This window comes from Ptychodera flava, chromosome 9, assembly GCF_041260155.1.
Source record: "Ptychodera flava strain L36383 chromosome 9, AS_Pfla_20210202, whole genome shotgun sequence".
Taxonomy (NCBI): Eukaryota; Metazoa; Hemichordata; class Enteropneusta; family Ptychoderidae; genus Ptychodera; species Ptychodera flava.
Window position 1 is genome coordinate 41422431 of NC_091936.1, and position 17934 is coordinate 41440364.

The 17934-nt window shown below is 37.0% G+C and overlaps 1 protein-coding gene across 1 annotated transcript in view; it reads left to right on the plus strand.

The window, feature by feature from the left end:
- The window catches only part of LOC139141024 (cilia- and flagella-associated protein 69-like), a 26012-nt gene continuing 8078 nt past the window's right edge, over nt 1-17934 (plus strand). Inside the window, exons 1-15 of the mRNA XM_070710589.1 lie at nt 1-547; nt 880-942; nt 1428-1493; nt 5271-5380; nt 5873-5949; nt 6601-6773; nt 7418-7578; nt 8027-8122; nt 8672-8737; nt 9005-9065; nt 10847-10939; nt 11438-11515; nt 11666-11885; nt 12159-12323; nt 12882-13198. Coding sequence (XP_070566690.1) covers nt 464-547; nt 880-942; nt 1428-1493; nt 5271-5380; nt 5873-5949; nt 6601-6773; nt 7418-7578; nt 8027-8122; nt 8672-8737; nt 9005-9065; nt 10847-10939; nt 11438-11515; nt 11666-11885; nt 12159-12323; nt 12882-13198 — 1830 coding nt within the window. The 5' untranslated portion in view covers nt 1-463. The remainder of the gene's footprint in view (nt 548-879; nt 943-1427; nt 1494-5270; nt 5381-5872; nt 5950-6600; nt 6774-7417; nt 7579-8026; nt 8123-8671; nt 8738-9004; nt 9066-10846; nt 10940-11437; nt 11516-11665; nt 11886-12158; nt 12324-12881; nt 13199-17934) is intronic.

A 17934-nucleotide genomic window follows, 5' to 3' on the forward strand; every position in this document is an offset into this window, starting at 1 on the left:
GTACTTAGCAACCATTCCAATATGGCGACTGTTTAGGGCAGAAATACACTCCGTGGAAATAGTAGGATACGCAACGATTTTGCGAATTTTGGTAATCCGCAAATGCTATTCTGAATTTCGGAGAGTGTGATCATTTCAAGATTCGGATCTACTTTACTTAAAAACGCCATCTGAATTCCTTGGAAGTGGATCGAGCGTATTGTTTACATCCATTGCACTTCCACAGGCACCGAGGCCCGTACCCAGTCAGCAGGCATTGGCAACCTACAACTTGTAAACGGATTTCATTGTCGGATAAACAAGAAGTTACCTTGCTGCTTTTTGAAATAGTTGCAGGTTTATATCCTTTCGAATGATTGTAGACATTGAAATGCGTTCATAAAGGTCTTAACTTCACTCGTTCCGTATCGAACGGTATACCTTTGGCATTGACACTGACAGTTGGCGTAGTTAAAAATTCAAAATGGCTACTGAACTTCAGACGACGAGGCCTGCAATTCCACTGGTCGGGCATATCATCACCGATGAGGAAATGGGAATACAGCAGGTAAAGTACACCTAATCAAACAATTTTACAGGCGGAACACCATGACCAAGATTACAAGATTGGTTGAGATGTCTTTACAGTAGCTGTAAAACGTGCTCGTATCTCAATAACCCAAGAAAGAAAATATTACCGCTTGGTTGATGACGATTACGTCTTTGACAACGATAATTTCGAAAATAAAGTAGTGATCAAATTCCTTTCGCCACGGATTTATGTTCTTTACGTGCATACATGATGATCAGATAGCAGTTGTGTTTGTTGGTACTCTACAGGGAAGACTAGAATTTCAATTGATAATAGGTAATGAAATGATGTACATCTTTTACTTGCAGGGAACAAAGCTGCAAGCAGTGAATCTTGGGAGAACAGTCAAACTACTCACAGATCCTCACTCTGTAAGTATCTATATGGAGTCAATATTTATCTGAGTACGAAACAGAATTAACAATATGGCAGTATCATAAAATCCAAATTTCTAGGTAAAACTAGCTATTAAAGGGGAAATTATGACATCCATGAAAGTTTTGATGAATATCTCAAAACCATGGAAAATTCTTCAAAATCTGTGTTTATCTGTGCGTGGCTTCATGTTTGGAGTAAAATTGACTAACCGTAAGGTTTTATAGTCACTGAGTGTTTCATAACATTTTGACTTCACACTGAATTTAGAAAACCATGTTTTCATGAGCAAGTGCAGATTTTTAATATTTTTACCCAAAAACGGGTATATGTTTAATTCTTACATGTCCTGTCAAAGGGACTGAAAAGTTTTCATAATTCTCAAAACAAAACAAAAAATAAGGGAAAGTCATTCTTTTTCATAAACATTATTACGTATGCAATGTTGCCAATTTGTCATTCTTGATTTTTTCCCTTACAGGCAAACATGTACGAACGACATCTCCATTCTATGTGGAAAGTTATCAGACACTATAAACATGGTTTTGTATCCTTTTCAATGTGCAAATTCTTGCTGTGTATAAACTGTTAACAAAACAAGAGAAAGATGTTGTCTTGCTTGACTATTTGACAGCTGATTTCATATCACCATCGTAAAGTCTAAGTGATTTGTGTAAAGTGACAGAATCAACTGTTTAATATTGTGTTTATCTACTTAAAATAATAAGATTAAATATTGATGACTAATTTTTAGCTCCCATAGCCATATGTATATATGGCAATGGAAGCTATTCTTATAGGCTAGGAAAATGTCTGTATGTATGTATGTCTGTATGTCTGTATGTCTGTATGTCTGTGTGTCTGTATGTCTGTATGTCTGTATGTCTGTATGTCTGTCCGTCAACATCAAAAACTCCAAAACCGCTGTACATTTCATCTTGATATTTGGTGTGTACATGGATGATGGGCTGTAGATGAGATTTTGTTCAAATGAAGTTGTCATTGCCAAAAATATGCAAATTAAGTGAAAAAATGTAAAAACAGTCAAAATTGAAAAAACTCAATAACCACTGAGCAGATTACATGAAAAATTAGCATGTAAGTACTTTGGGCTGACATGAAATGATTGTGCGCATCTTGGGTCAGTATCTTGGACTTGCTATTTTTCATGAATTTTTTTGTAATTTTCTCCCATTTTTGGTCAAAAAATCTCCTGCTCTGAAACCACCAGTTCGATTGATTTGAAACTTGGTATGGAAGTGCATAGGAGTGACCTTTCCCAAATTTGGGCGAATCGTGGTGAAATTTGCATATTTTTAGTTTACACGTCCATAGACTCCCATGTATAAGGCAGATCTCCATAGACTCCCATGTATAAGGCCACAAAATATAAAAATTTAGTTTCTCATCGTATTCATATTGCAAAAAGGATGCAGTGACACAATTTTTAGTCCCCACTGATGAAGTCCAGTGAGCTTATAGATTATGTCATGTCCGTCTGTTCGTCCATCCGTGAGTCTATCCGTTCACGCAGATATCTTGGATATTTTGACAAAATGTCATGTGACCTTGATGACCTTTGATCTCAAATATACATATTTGTCCATAACTCAGTAACCACAAGGGCTACCACCCTTCATATATGGTATGATGGGACAGCTTATGACGCCACATATTGTACCTCATTAATTATGCACATATCTAATTTTGAGCGAGCCAATAGAGCTAGAGGTCTGATTTTTGGTATATAGGGATAACTTAGCAAAACAATTTTTTTGACAAAATGTCACGTGACCTCGGTGACCTTTGACCTCAAATATACATATTTGTCCATAACTCAGTAACCACAAGTGCTACAGCCTTCATGTATGGTATGATGGGACACCTTATGACGCCACATATTGTACCTCATTAATTATGTGCATATCTAATTTTGAGCGAGCCAATAGAGCTAGAGGTCTGATTTTTGGTATATAGGGATAACTTAGCAATACAATTTTTTTGACAAAATGTCACGTGACCTCGGTGACCTTTGACATCAAATATTCATATTTGTCCATAACTCAGTACCCACAAGTGCTACAGCCTTCATGTATGGTATGATGGGACACCTTATGACGCCACATATTGTACCTCATTAATTGTGTGCATATCTAATTTTGAGCGAGCCAATAGAGCTAGAGGTCTGATTTTTGGTATATAGGGATAACTTAGCAATACAATTTTTTTGACAAAATGTCACGTGACCTTGGTGACCTTTGACCTCAAATATACATATTTGTCCATAACTCAGTAACCACAAGTGCTACACCCTTCATGTATGGTATGATGGGACAGCTTATGACGCCACATATTGTACTTCATTAATTATGCACATATCTAATTTTGAGCGAGCTAATAGAGCTAGAGGTCTGATTTTTGGTATATAGGGATAACTTAGCAAAACAATTTTTTTGACAAAATGTCACGTGACCTCGGTGACCTTTGACCTCAAATATACATATTTTTCCGTAACTCGGTAACCACAAGTGCTACACCCTTCATGTTTGGTATGATTGGACACCTTATGACGCCACATACTGTACCTCAATAATTATGCGCATATCTCATTCTGAGCGAGCCAATAGAGCTGGATGTCTGATTTTTGGTATATAGGGATAACTATAGGAGAGAAATTTTTTGACTAAATGTCATGTGACCTCGATGACCTTTTACCTAAAATATATGTTTTTGTCAATAAATAAGTAACCACAAGTGCTATGTCCTTTGTATTTAGTAGGATGGGAGACCTTATGACAACACACGCTTTACCTCATTAATTATGTACACATCTAATTCTGGGCAAGCGAATAGAGCTAGAGATCTGATTTTTTTGGCATATAGGGATTAATTAGCAATATAATTTTTTTTTTTCAAAATGTCATGTGACCTCGATGACCTTTGACCTTGATTATACATATATATGCATATCTCAGTAACCACAAGTTCTATACCCTCCAATTTTGATAGGATATTAGACCTTAAGATGTCACATCTTGTACCTCATTTATAATGCACATATGTATTTCTTGGCTGGCCAATACTGCTAGAGGTCTGATCTTTTTTCCCGATTTAGAACCGTAACTTAGACATGCCTCATGTGTTTCAAATTGGGAACAACGACATAGACCTATGTGCCCATAGATCTCAACATATACACTCCAGTGATACTTCTTAATGACCACATTTTCCTGCCCCATCAAGACTAATACTCCTATTACAAGTGGGGACTATGTCATTGTAAATGACTTGTTGATTTAATGGTTGTATCACAGTATTCGATATATCTAATTCTGTATTTTTTCCATTTTATATTCTGAATAATTACATTAAACATATTTCTCTGTCTCCAGTACATTTCATTTAAGTATTTTCACTTCATGCACTTTATCCCTTTCACACATGTTCAAATATCTGACCAGAGAACAAACACTAAATAGTCCAGGATGGGAGCTACAGTGTCATTGACGCTATTTTTCATTATGCCATTATTCATTTACAATGGGCTTTCTTGAGTATATTTCCGATGACTGAAACAGTCAATGTGTGATGGTACACACTGACAGTGATTTCCTGATAAAGCGGATAAAAACTTCCCTAAAATTAACAGCAAGTAACCAATGGAAGATGGGCCCAGAAAAAACAAAAACAAAACAGGTTTCACGAACACATATCAATACTATGTCCTAATTTAGTCTGAGAACTTATTTGGACAGTTTTCATTCTTAAAAACATAGAAAGCATCTATGCTGGAACCCAATGAACAAAGAAAGACCAAGAAAAATATTAAGATCAAAAAAAGTTTTCAAGATTGTCATTCCTACATATAAGCTCAGAAGAGTTTGTTCACAAGCATTAGAAACACTCTATAGAGCTGTTTATGCATTTGAACAAAGGTTGTTCCATGACCAAGAAATCACAACTGCACAAAACTCTGTTTTTTATGAGCCATAGTTATATACATATGTCAATAATGCTATTTCAGTGACTTATTTGACTCTTTATAGAAGGTTAGATAGTACATGTACTTATGAAGAATATATCCATGATAAAGATGACCGCTATTTAATAGATTAATAGATTAATAGATTTCTACAGTGCCTGTATATGGTCTATTACACATTAATATCAAACTGTACTTTACTGCTATCTCTTGTTCATAATATATTTTTTCATCTTTTGAAAAAGTCAAATTATGACCAAAGTTTAAATGTGTTTGTAATATGCCATGTAACACAATCCATCAGATGCATGTTTCCTGGTTTCCTTGACATACAACTACCAGCTTATGAAAGATTTAGTGCAAGTGTTCAAGATATTAAATGTTTGCGTAGACAGAGTGAATGAACATCCAGAATACATTGATCCAATGTGTGAAATACTAAAAATTTGCAGGTAAGTGATACCCAGAGTTTCTTACATGTCAGATATCAGAATTGCATTTTTGTTACAAGTGCTATGAGAGCATTTTAATATGAACTCTTAGTTCATTTTATGAGATTATATGTGTGTAGAATCAGACATGGCAAAATAAACTTAACCTGCAAAGCACACTACTGACTGCATTCGTGTAAATTATTTCTCTTCATAATATGGTAGACATGTTTCATGCATGTGTGATGAGAAATTGCATTTACATGTATCCTTTGCCAGTTTTGCATGTGAAACAAGTGACACAACTTACTGTACAGGTATTTTCTGAATGACTATAATGTTTGATATCTGTAAAAATCTCACTCGAAGTGTCACTTGCACATATATGTTTTATCTTTCAAGATAAACCACACAGTATCAGTTTACATCACAGCTATGTCGTATGATTGTTTGAAAGGAGTGACATAGAGAGACTGATATTTTTTTCCTTTGCTTTGCTTTCTTCATTTGCAGCCTACCTTTTCTGAAAGAGAAATCTTCTGATGAAACAGCATATGCCCAGATAGCTATGGAATCAATTTCACAGTTAGGTAAGCAAAACATCTATGAACAATAACATCCATACAGTTAAGTTCAATCGTACCATCTTTGGTATTTGCCTGACATTCACAATATGTGACAGTACAGGGCCAACAGATATACATATAGACAAGTCCTTCGATCAATAGAAGAAAAACATAGAAATACAAAGAGAAAAAAACATTTCTGTGACAGAGCTGGATTGGTGAATATATGAGACAGTAGTACGGTAAAACGTGCGATGGGAACAGCTACTTGGACCCTCAAATTTTTACAATTTGTTTCTGATCCAGCACTTGTTGGGGCTCATTTTAAAGCTCTTTGAGTAAGAACAATTTTCACCTTTTTAGTTTTTTAAAATGCAAACTTATTTTTCTCCATAGAGTTAGCACAGTGATGGCAGCCATTTTGAATTTCAAAAATCAGTAATTTCTTTCGCAAGTGCCAACTTTGCATGTTGATCCATGATTTTTATTCTCATTTGATGAGAGAATGTTTGAAAGTACCATTGAGGAAGTTTAAGCAAAAGTGTAAGTCTTTCATTTTCAGTTGCACATCATACCATAAGAATTTGAAGGGTGCTATGTCTATACGTGGTAGATGCGGATATTTGATATTTTCTGAACTTCAGTTCAAAGGTTTCTTTGTGCTTTTCATCCAAGGCTACTTAATGAGGGTTCCAAGTGACAAAGTGAGGTCACAGATCTGTAAGTCACTCATCAGTTTCTATGCTAAAAAGGCATCGGAGAAAACCATAGTTGGACACAAACAGACAACAGAGGAGTACAACAGGGTTGTCATTGAAAGGAGTGACATTGCAGAAACCTTGGTCAAGGTAAGATAGGATTATACTTATTAAGGAGTACTTCAGACCTATTTCAAGTTGAGATCATCAATCTGGTGAAATTTATGAAAACATTTTACATTAATGAAATTTAAACTGGCAGATTGTCACTCATAGGTGCTCTGAGAACTATCTTTTGAGGAACTGATTCAAAGAGTTCCTGGAGCGATGACTCTTCCAGTTTATAATGGAACTACAAGCTGTAGACACCTTTTCTGCAATGTCTGAGTGACTGCAGTGTGTTTGTTGTAGAGTAAAGCTGTAAACCAGGTTTTAGTTTGATTTTCTGAAATGCTGAAATAATGAAAGAATTCAAATCACACTCTGACCAGTTGTTTACTCTACACTCTGGCTGCAAATGTCTTTCATTTACTCTTATTTGTAAGTTTCTTGCAGAAACAGAAACAAAGAATGTTAAACTATAAAAAATTTCCAAATTAACTGCTCTTTCACCTGAGACTGAACAATATTAAAATTGAAAAATCTTTTTATATTTGAGTGGCAAGTATTGCTGGCCATTGCAGGTACAAGTAATATGTTGTGAAAAGTTATGATTATACACATGAACTCCATCATGGTAGTCTGTTCAAAGTTGAATAATCTTCAATTAATTAATTATTCAATTTTTAACATAGGCTTTAGCATTGTTAGAACACGACACTGACATCAAGCTTGAGGTGATGGATGTCCTTCAGAGACTCTCCTCAGCCTCGGCTATCAATTGCGATAAGATGTTACAGGCAGAAGCTGCTGGTAAAATCTGCAGTAGAATGTTGGACCCTGACCCCAGTGGAAGGTACGTGTATAATTACCCCCTCCTGTATACACATTGGTCAGACCTTTGAACTTTTCAGTCAAGACACAGCACACACATGAAGACTTTCAGAATCATTGCAGGTTTTTCAATTCATAAACATTTTGGTATCTTTAAAGAAAATTGTAATGATTGGAATTATTACATATACATGCTCATCAAACCATCTTCATTCATATTTCTGCACTCATGCTAGTTTGGTGACCATGATGTAGTACATGTATCTGACTGAAGCAAGCAGTTTCAATGGTGAAACTTGTCCTACTCACAGATGCTCTTCAGAAATGAAACTTACAGGGTTTCACAGCATCTATAACGACTGCTGTGTCCGGTTTCCAGATTTTTTGATAGCCATTGTTTGGTCAAGTATTTTTCACATAACTTCTTCATGTGACCCTCATTTGGAAGCAAATATTCCCTTTCTTCTCAGGTTGCTTTTCCGGTCGGTAGAAATCCTCTGGAATCTCCTTGATAAAGGTGACAGAAAAGAAGCTGCCAAACAGCTGAACAATGCAGACTGTATAAGGTTAGTTCAGCACACACTTTTACAGGTGATACTTTTGTTGGATTGTCTTCGAAGTCTGCTCAAAGTCAGCATTACCTACTTATTTTTCCCACTCTTGTCTCATGTGTGGAAGGTAAACTGCACCATTAAAAACAATGATTCAGTTAAATCATGTTTTACCGTATTGAGTATGACCACTATTACAAGGCAAATTGGGATAGTAAAAAGTCGGGCTTTGAAGAAAAAGTGTGATCGATATAATGAAATACTGAAAAAACATGAGTACAGGATGTGAAGTATCCTTCACACAAAGCAACTGTCATTTGCATGAATATATTTTGATTATTCAAAAATTGTTGATCTTAGTGTACATGAAAGTTTTCCCATAAACTTCAAATTTATTTTATTTATGAATATCATCTCATCTCCTTGATATGATATACATAATGACATTACGCTGTAATTTTGACAAAGATTTCTATGTATATTACATTTGCTGTGACTATGTAGATTCTCAAAAAATCATTTCAATTGTCTACAAAATACCAAATAGCATACTTTGCCTTGCAGTGCTCTTAGAGATGGCTTTTCAAACCATATCATGCAGGGATTCAGTCACTATAATAGACAGATGAGGTAAGATTTAATAAAACATAAGCAAATACATACAGAATATTTCAAAAAAACAGTTCCTAAGCTTTTCAGAATAACACATACCGGTACAAAGGGATGGTTCCAAGAGTTGATCAACAGTTCATATAAAGATAAAATATCAAAAATACAGAAGGATTTTTAAATTTAAGTGTCTGTGGATATGAAATTCAAATGAGACTGAAGAATTTTGTACTTTCCTAGACAAAATGAGAGGTAGAAATTAATACTAATTATGTCCTGTTTCTGTAGAAATGATCTGTTAGTCATTGCAACAATGGTGGCAGAAGAGTGTCCTGAGGCACCGTTCATTGTGAGTATAAGTTACAATATTTCAGGAATCGTACAACCCAGTTTCTGTTAGCTTTAGTCCATTGGAAATATTAAAATCATAAGAAGACTCTCAGAAGATTTTTGCCAGGGCCTTCTATCAGACATTAGGCTGTCACAGACAATACCTATACACTCATATCTCACATCGGCTGTCTCACAGTGTGTAGTGGTTGAGTTTGACACACACCTATTCACACATCTTGTTCCACTGCATTGTGTAATTTGCATGTCTTGGTAGATTACTTCTCTGCCAGTTGTTCCCCTGTACTGTATCTTGTCTATATCACGCTGTGCAGTGCAACTGAGCTGTACTTGAAATGTACATTACAGAATTACCTCCAATTCGGTACTGATACTGTCTTGCAATGTCTCGTCACCATCATATTTTACCACAGCATCAGCACATAAACTCACAAATTACCCTTTGGTATTTATTTTTCACACATCCCCTTGCAATGTTTGGTGCCAGTAATGGTATATTTGTGACAATCACCCACACATTATAGCCGCACAGAGTATGCATTTCACTATTATTTTCATTTTAATTTTTACAAGTACACACCATGGCATGTATGATTGATAGCATATCGTTGTCAAAGCATCTGAACTCGTTGAGCACATCTTTATCAAGGGCATTTGAACTCTTTGAGTGTAATAATTCCAGCACTGGCACATGCATGGTGTTAATCACATTTTCTGTCTAGCACAAGTAATTTAATGAAATGTCTTTTCTGATTCCAACAATACACCTCAATATCAGGGTCGATTTGTCATATTTTTGGTAAGATTGTAATTAAACTTGTATCTGTTCACACAATTTGCAGTGAAAAAAACAAAAATGTCTCACCTCCGTTCTGTATTGTAAACATGTTACATGTATATTTTGAAGTCATATCAGAATGATCCAAACTCACTGTATTTTCTCTCAACCCTATCACCCCCACATTTCCTCACTGATAGCTCCAAATACCCTGTGGACAGTTCCAAATGGATTGTTCTAAGAAAGCAGTGGGGTGGATAGGTTAAGGGATGTGAAGTCTAAACACACACATGAGCACAGTCTTTTTGGAATTCTGTGAAGCACTACACTGCAGAATACATGTACTTCTTTCTTTCAGTTTGAACACAGTGTTTACAATGTAAGGTATATATCTGTCAGAAGAAGCACATTTTGCCAAAAGCACATTTTACCAGAGCGTATGTTGTAAAATTGATCGGTTACTACCAGTGGGAGGACTCCATCATTTCTCAGTGAATACAGTGTATGAGTCAAAATCAAGTCTTTTAAGATCAGATGTGTGTTTGAACTGAAAGAATTGCTGTGCAAATCATAAAGTCTCTCTCGTATCTTTTTTTCAACAAAGAGCATTGCTACAGGGTCATTGGTACCGCATGTATGGAAGCTAGGAGTCAAATATGCAAACCTATCACATTTCCTGTAGCAAGGTGAAATTATAAAGGGCATTAGAACCCACTGCAAACCTAAAGGCTATGTACACAGAGTAGTTAAAAATAGCCGTTAATTCTTTGATGTTGAAGCTTTAGTGATCTTTATTTTAGATTTTACCATAACTAATGTGAGTTCATTCTGAGTAAAAATTATCCAGAAAATATTTTGACTGTTCTTTGCACTATTAAAAATATATATTTTACACAAAATGGACAGATTTGTATGTTTAATTACGGGTGCAAGCCCCAAGATAGGTCCCCCATCACTGATACACTCTAGAAGTTGACCATGTCTACTTGTCATGTTCACAGGAAACTGGCTTTGCTAAACAGCTAATTTTGTTTGCTACTTTCCAAGAAGTGAAAAGCCACAATGCTTTAGTCAAGCACCTCAGAATTGGAACGGTAAGTACTGACTGCAATCATATATCTTCACTTAAGACAGGACATGTTAATCAAATATAGCTGCTAATCTTAAAATGGACTTCAGTATTTGAAATTTGCTTGGCATCAAGAACAGCACTGACAAAAATACACATATGAAATCACATTTTATCATTACCATTGAAATTCAAATCAAATTCTAACAATATGTGTGCCACTATAATTTGTAAATCCTGATGGGCAGATTTCAGTGTTCTATTTGATGATCAGCTTTACCAAATTAGACCTTTTGACCTCCAAAGTAGTGTGTCATTATTCACCGCTGTCTGATAGAGTCAAGCTTCATGTACATGTACCATAACTACTTGTGTACATTGGTATCATTATTTGAATTAAGGTAAAGTTCAATGTCATGACAAATATTGTCAACCATATCATAGCAATAACCCATGCCCTCAATACTAATTTTTCGTTTTCTCGCTCTCGCTCTCGCTCTCTCTCTCTCTCTCTCACATACAGGATCATGAAGATTTTGAACTGAAAAAGTTACTGATTAACATAATCGTAGTGCTGAGCAAGGACCCCAACATAATACCGGTAAGCTTGCAAAATTTGAAATCAGTATGTTGGAAATCATTAATCTAATGTTTGTCAGTGCAAGATTGAATATCATCATTGAATATGAAAATTGAAAATACTGATTGAATATTGAAATAAATTTCATGTTCATTTTTGTATTTCATACAGTTGATATCAGAAGGAAGAGTCCTCTTGGCCCTATTTTCCTTTGTCCGTAACAATGAGAACATTTCCGGAGCCCAGGAGTGGTCACCGGCTCAGTTTGAGGAGCTCCAACTACACGCCATGGCAGCACTGTCCAGCCTTGCTCCACTTTGTACTGATGACTATATGACCTGTCAGGGTAGCACAAGACTTCTATTGCTCTTAGAGTGGTGTGTCAGCCAAGGTAAGGATTGCCCCCCCCCTCCCCCATCACCTGCCAAACTTTGGTAAAGTCTCATAGTTTTCAACAGTGTGTTTGGGCCAATGAACAGGGAACAGGGATGCTCGGATAAGGGTTCAAATATTAGCATTTGAGCCAAAAAATGTTATACACAGTGACAGCTACTCTTGTTTATACAGAAATTTTTAATCAACCACAAAAGACATGTTGGCTCTGTACTTATTCTTCATCCAATCTGAGAAAAACAAGTATGTTTCCTGTCAATTTTGTTTCCAGATGATTTTGGTGGTCATGGCAATGCTTTCCATGGAAAAGGTGGCCGTGGCAACAAACGGGCACAGATGAGGTATTGCCTGCACATCTTGAGGAGTATGGTTTCCCTTGGAGACGACAGTATCAACCAAGACTTAGTTGACCAGGGCGCCATCAATCAGATCATCAGTAAGTCTCTTGTGTCAGTTTGTCAGTTTTCCTGCAATTCGCAAGTGTTGCCACTCTAGCTAAAAATATTTCATTGAATCAAAATCATGAATTTCTAGAAAATATGCTACATGTGCCCAGTAGCTGTACATGTATTTGTATAATGTCACATTTTAACTTTCAGGCTGTAGTCTTGTACCAAAAATGGCAGGTATTGAAGTTTTAATATTTCCTACTCTATTGTCATTTCACTTCATTCAGCTGAAGTTAGATACTCTACCATGAAAGACAATAAGATTGGATTGATATGATGAAAGAATTAACCCTCTCACCCCAATTTTCACCTGTAGAGATCCAGTTGTGCTATAGGTAACAACCAGATTGTACCATTGTTGTTTTGTGAAAGGGCAGCTTGCCTCATCTCCAGCAATTTTGGCAGTGTATTGTTTTCAATTACAAAGTTGGCCTCCATGGAATGAAACTTCGGTAGATACATGGAGCTTTACATCAGTTGTATTTATTGTTGAATATTTTAATATCTGGTATTATTTTCACCCGATGATATTGCTATTGTCACAGATATCCTTAACAACGCCTGCCAGTCTCCATATGAAGATGATGCCATCGATTTGGAAATCCAGTGTGACATGCTATTTATGGTCTCAGCTCTGTGTGAGGGCGACCTTCACAGGAAAGAGCTGTTTGGTGGGCAAGGTGTTGATGTCGTCCTGCAGTACCTAAAGACAGATCCAATGAAGATCAGCAGTGGCCTGGGTCACCACAGACTGATGCTGGCCACCGTGGACTGTATCTGGTGCTCTGTGGTTGGCTGTTACATGAATGAAGATCTCTTCCTGGAGGGAGAGGGAATGTTCCTACTCTTGGATCTTCTGGAGGTGAGGAGAGTTTACAGAGATCAGCAATACACTGTTGATTTCATTGCCCTAGGTCTCTGAAACTTTGATATATAGCCCCTGGCTTAATTAATTACTCATGGCTCTACACAATTACAAAAGTCATTGTGATGCTGTTTGGCTAGAGGGAAGTGTGGATCATAGACATAAAGGCACTCTCGGAATGACAATAAAACACTATACAAAAGAATAATTCAGTACATTTGTACTCACACTTTTGTAAACTGGATTTGCTTAACTTCAGGGGTGTTGAGGTTTTTCTTTTTAGTCCCCACGGACACCGTCCGGGGGGACTTATAGGTTTGGTCATGTCCGTGCGTGTGTGTGTCCGTGCGTGCGTGCGTGTGTGCGTCCGTGCGTGCGTCCGTCCGTTCACGCAGATATCTCAGAGATGCAAGAAGCGATTTCATTCAAACTTGGTACAAGGATTACTTCATATGTCATACAGATGCACGTCGATTTGTTTTGTGATACGATCCAATATGGCCGCCAGGCGGCCATTTTATTACGATTTTTTCATGTACAGAGCAATAACTCAGACATGTTTCAACCGATTTTATTCAAAGTTGGTACAAGGACATTGACCAATGTCATAGATATGCACGTCATTTTGTTTTGTGATACGATTCAATATGGCTGCCAGGCAGCCATTTTATTACGATTTTTTCATGTACAGAGCCATAACTCAGACATGTTTCAACCGATTTTATTCAAAGTTGGTACAAGGACATTGACTAATGTCATAGATATGCACATTAATTTGTTTTGTGATACGACCCAATATGGCCGCCAGGCGGCCATTTTATTACGAGTTTTTCATGTACAGAGCCAGATCTCAGACATGTTGCCACCGACTTTATTCAAAGTTGGTACAAGGACATTGACCAATGTCATAGATATGCACGTCATTTTGTTTTGTGATACGATCCAATATGGCCGCCAGGCGGCCATTTTATTACGATTTCTTCATGTACAGAGCCATAACTCAGACATGTTTCAACCGATTTTATTCAAAGTTGGTACAAGGACATTGACCAATGTCATAGATATGCACATCAATTTGTTTTGTGATACGATCCAATATGGCCGCCAGGCGGCCATTTTATTACAATATTTTCATATACAGTGCCATAACTTAGACATGGTTTAACCGATTTTATACAAAGTTGCTACAAGGACATTGACCAATGTCATAGATATGCATGTCAATTTGTTTTGTGATACGATCCAATATGGCTGCTGTGTGGCCATTTTGTTACGATTTTTTCATATGCAGAGGCATAACTCAGGTATATCTCAACCGATTTTATTCAAAGTTGGTACAAGGACATTGACCTATGTCTTACATATGTACGTCGATTTGTTATGTGATACAATCCAATATGGCCGCTAGGCAGCCATTTTATTACGATGTTTTCATGTACAGAGCAATAACTCAGACATGTTTCAACGGATTTTATTCAAAGTTGGTACAAGGAGATTGACTAATGTCATAAATATGCATGTCAATTTGTTACGTGATACGATCCAATATGGCTGCCTTTCGGCCATTTTGTTACGATTTTTTCATGTCGAGGGCCATAATAGTCTAAGGCATATCTTAACCGATTTTATTCAAAGTTGGTACAAGGACATTAACCTAGTCATACATACATATGTATGTCAATTTGTTTCTTGATATGATCCAATATGGCTGCATGGCAGCCATTTTGTTACAATTTTTTCGTGTCCTTAGCCAAAACTTGGGCATGTCTCAACTAATTTTATTCACCGATTTTATTCAAACTTAGTACAAGGACATTGACCTATGTCATACATATGCACATTGATTTGTTTTATGATACAATCCAATATGGCCGCCATGTGGCCATTTTTTTTCCGATTTTTTCATGTCCGGAACCATAACTCAGACATGTATCAAGCAAATTTATTCAAAGTTGGTACAAGGACATTGACTTATTTATACATATGTATGTCGATTGGTTTCACGAGATGGTCCAATATGGCCACATGGTAGCAATTTTGTTATGGTTGTTTCATGTCAAGAGCCATAACTCTGGCAAGTCTCAACTGATCTTATTCAAAGTTGGTACATGTACATTGACTTACGTCATACATATACATGTTGATTTTTTAAACAGTAAGATCAAATATCGCTGCATGGCGGTGGTTTTGTTACAATTTTCAGATGTACAGAGCCATAACTCAGACATATTTCCACCAGTATCATTCAAAGTTGGTACAAGGACATTGACCTATTTCATACATACATGTATGCTCGTCAATTTGTTTCACGTCATGTAGCAGCAACATGTCAATTATTGAAGTTTCGTAAGTAGGCTGATATGTCAAGAAATACGTACTGCATCAAATTCATGAAACTTTATACAGATGTTAACTGATGTTAAGGTCACATTGCTTTAACATTGAAAAAGACATTTATCAGTGTCATTTTAATTAATTTGTAATTGCATAAGTAATGAACTTTCCTAATTAGGGTGATATAGCCACAAATTAATACAACGTCAAATGTGATGAAACTTGATACAGATGTTGATCTCATAGTGTTGTAAATCCTGCATCAAACTTTATGAAATATGGTACCAGTGATAATCTGTCAAGTGTTAGAATTGTATGCAAAAATGTTTTGCAACATCATGTTGATTAATTCCTAGTTGACTCATTTTATGAACTTTAGGAGGGTGGCCTACATTGGTTTTATGTTTTCATCACCATGGAACTCATTCTTGGCCATTGAGCGCCATCTGTATCAAAGTATTTTAATCACAGACCTTATTAATGAAGAGGACTCTATCCTCTCAGTGTTGTCCTTAGAAGCCGGGTGCCGGGTAAATAACCCGGCTGTTTTGCATTTTTTCCCGGCTACTTTTAACGTCATTAGATTATTTTATAGACCTGTAATTTCGGGATTGCACTGCCAACTGTTAGACGGCACACGTACGATTATAACAGTTTCGCGACCTCTTTCCCCGCATGGAACTGCACAAACATAAAACAGTTTCTAGATACCCGTTTGTGGCTTTTTGAGCCCGACCTTTTTTTTGTTAAATAGTGTGATTGGCTGATGGACGCACCTATGGTGCTGTCTTTGTTACGAGCAGTGTTATTGGTTTGATTAGTATGAAGGTCATCTTAGGTCATAATTTTTAACGATGGCGTCAAAAAGAAATGTGGCGTCGGCCACTGGCACCTTGCCAATGGAATATTTTACCCGAAGAGAGCCCATTCGAAAGGTATACTTGATTCCAAAAAGATATTTAGTTTACGTATGAAAAACTTCAATTTCGCTGAATTTGTGAGAAAAAAGCGCCGAAAAGATGTGATTTTGATCGACGATTTGAAGTTCATGAGACTGCAGCTAGTTTTCCGCCGCCGCGCTGGCTGCCAACGTCACGGTCACTACGAGTGACTATCTTCTCAACAAATTAAGTTATTCTCAGAGCAATACCGACGCATTTTCTAGATTTAAAAAAAATGAGCTCGTACTGATTATTTTAGAAGCAACTGTTTATTTGAATGTTTTTTTTTTCATTGATTATTTTTACGTAATAGAATCCACGGTGACAGGCATGTGTGTTGCCGACCGGCGCATCATCGTCAACGCGTCACGGCTCACGGCTTCACCTTGGCGCAATACGGGGACAATACGTCGTGGATTCCGGCATGGGTTCAATTTCACTGCGCTTTTCCATGTTGGGTTGCCCGATAGTGTCTTTCGATGGACCCTCTGAATCATTTTTTTTCACGGACTCGTGGAGCAAATTTGAAAGAAAATAGCGTTGTTTCCTTCCGACGCCTCGCTGCATATCTGCTTTGATCAAATTTGGGGACAGCGAGACGCGATGATCGTGCGCGGTTTGCATTTAATTTGTTGCAACATTTCTGTAATCACTCACTTTGTGTCATAAGTTTCAGAAACTGTCGCTAGCCTGAAAATTAGCAACTGACATGGTAACGTGCCTCTGACTCGACGATGCCGATTTTTCAGACTACACTCAGAGAATCTGAAACTTTTTCACATAAAATGAAAGAAATGTTGCAAAAAATTTAATGTTAAGCGGGCACTCATCTCGTCTTGTTGCGCCTAAGCTCAGTCGCGGAGAGTGCTTTCGCAACCGTTTGCGTATAGAAAACTCATAACAATGATAAAATGCGTAGAGAGTCAATCCAATGAGATCGACTCTCTACGCATTTTTTCATTGTTATGAGTTTTCTATATACGCATTTTTTTTCGTAAATGCGAACACTGTTAGAGTGAATTATCTTACCGATGTTGTTCTTAAGAAAAGCGAATGTGTTTTGATTAGAATAGAATGAGTTTGATGGTTTTTGGGAAACTACTATGTGGTAATGAAAAATGGGAAATTAAATGAGCAATGAAATGAGCAGACAGCGGGTGATTTAAGATTAAATGTTACATCTTCACTGCAAATAAAACCATAAGTGTGCCATAAGTAATACAACAAAACAAAATCATGTTTGTTTGTTTTGTTGTATGTGAGCCACGTCTAAAACACAACAAAAGTACTGTTTCAGTCTCAGCTAAATGTCACCTCAGATGTCACCAGAGAACACCATTTCCACTCCAAAATTTCATTTTTCGCCTTGCGAGAGCGGGACACCCCCTCTCGCGCTCTCCCCCCTCGTTCGCTACTAGCTACGCTCACTCGCCGCTCGGTCGCTTCGCTTCCTCGCAG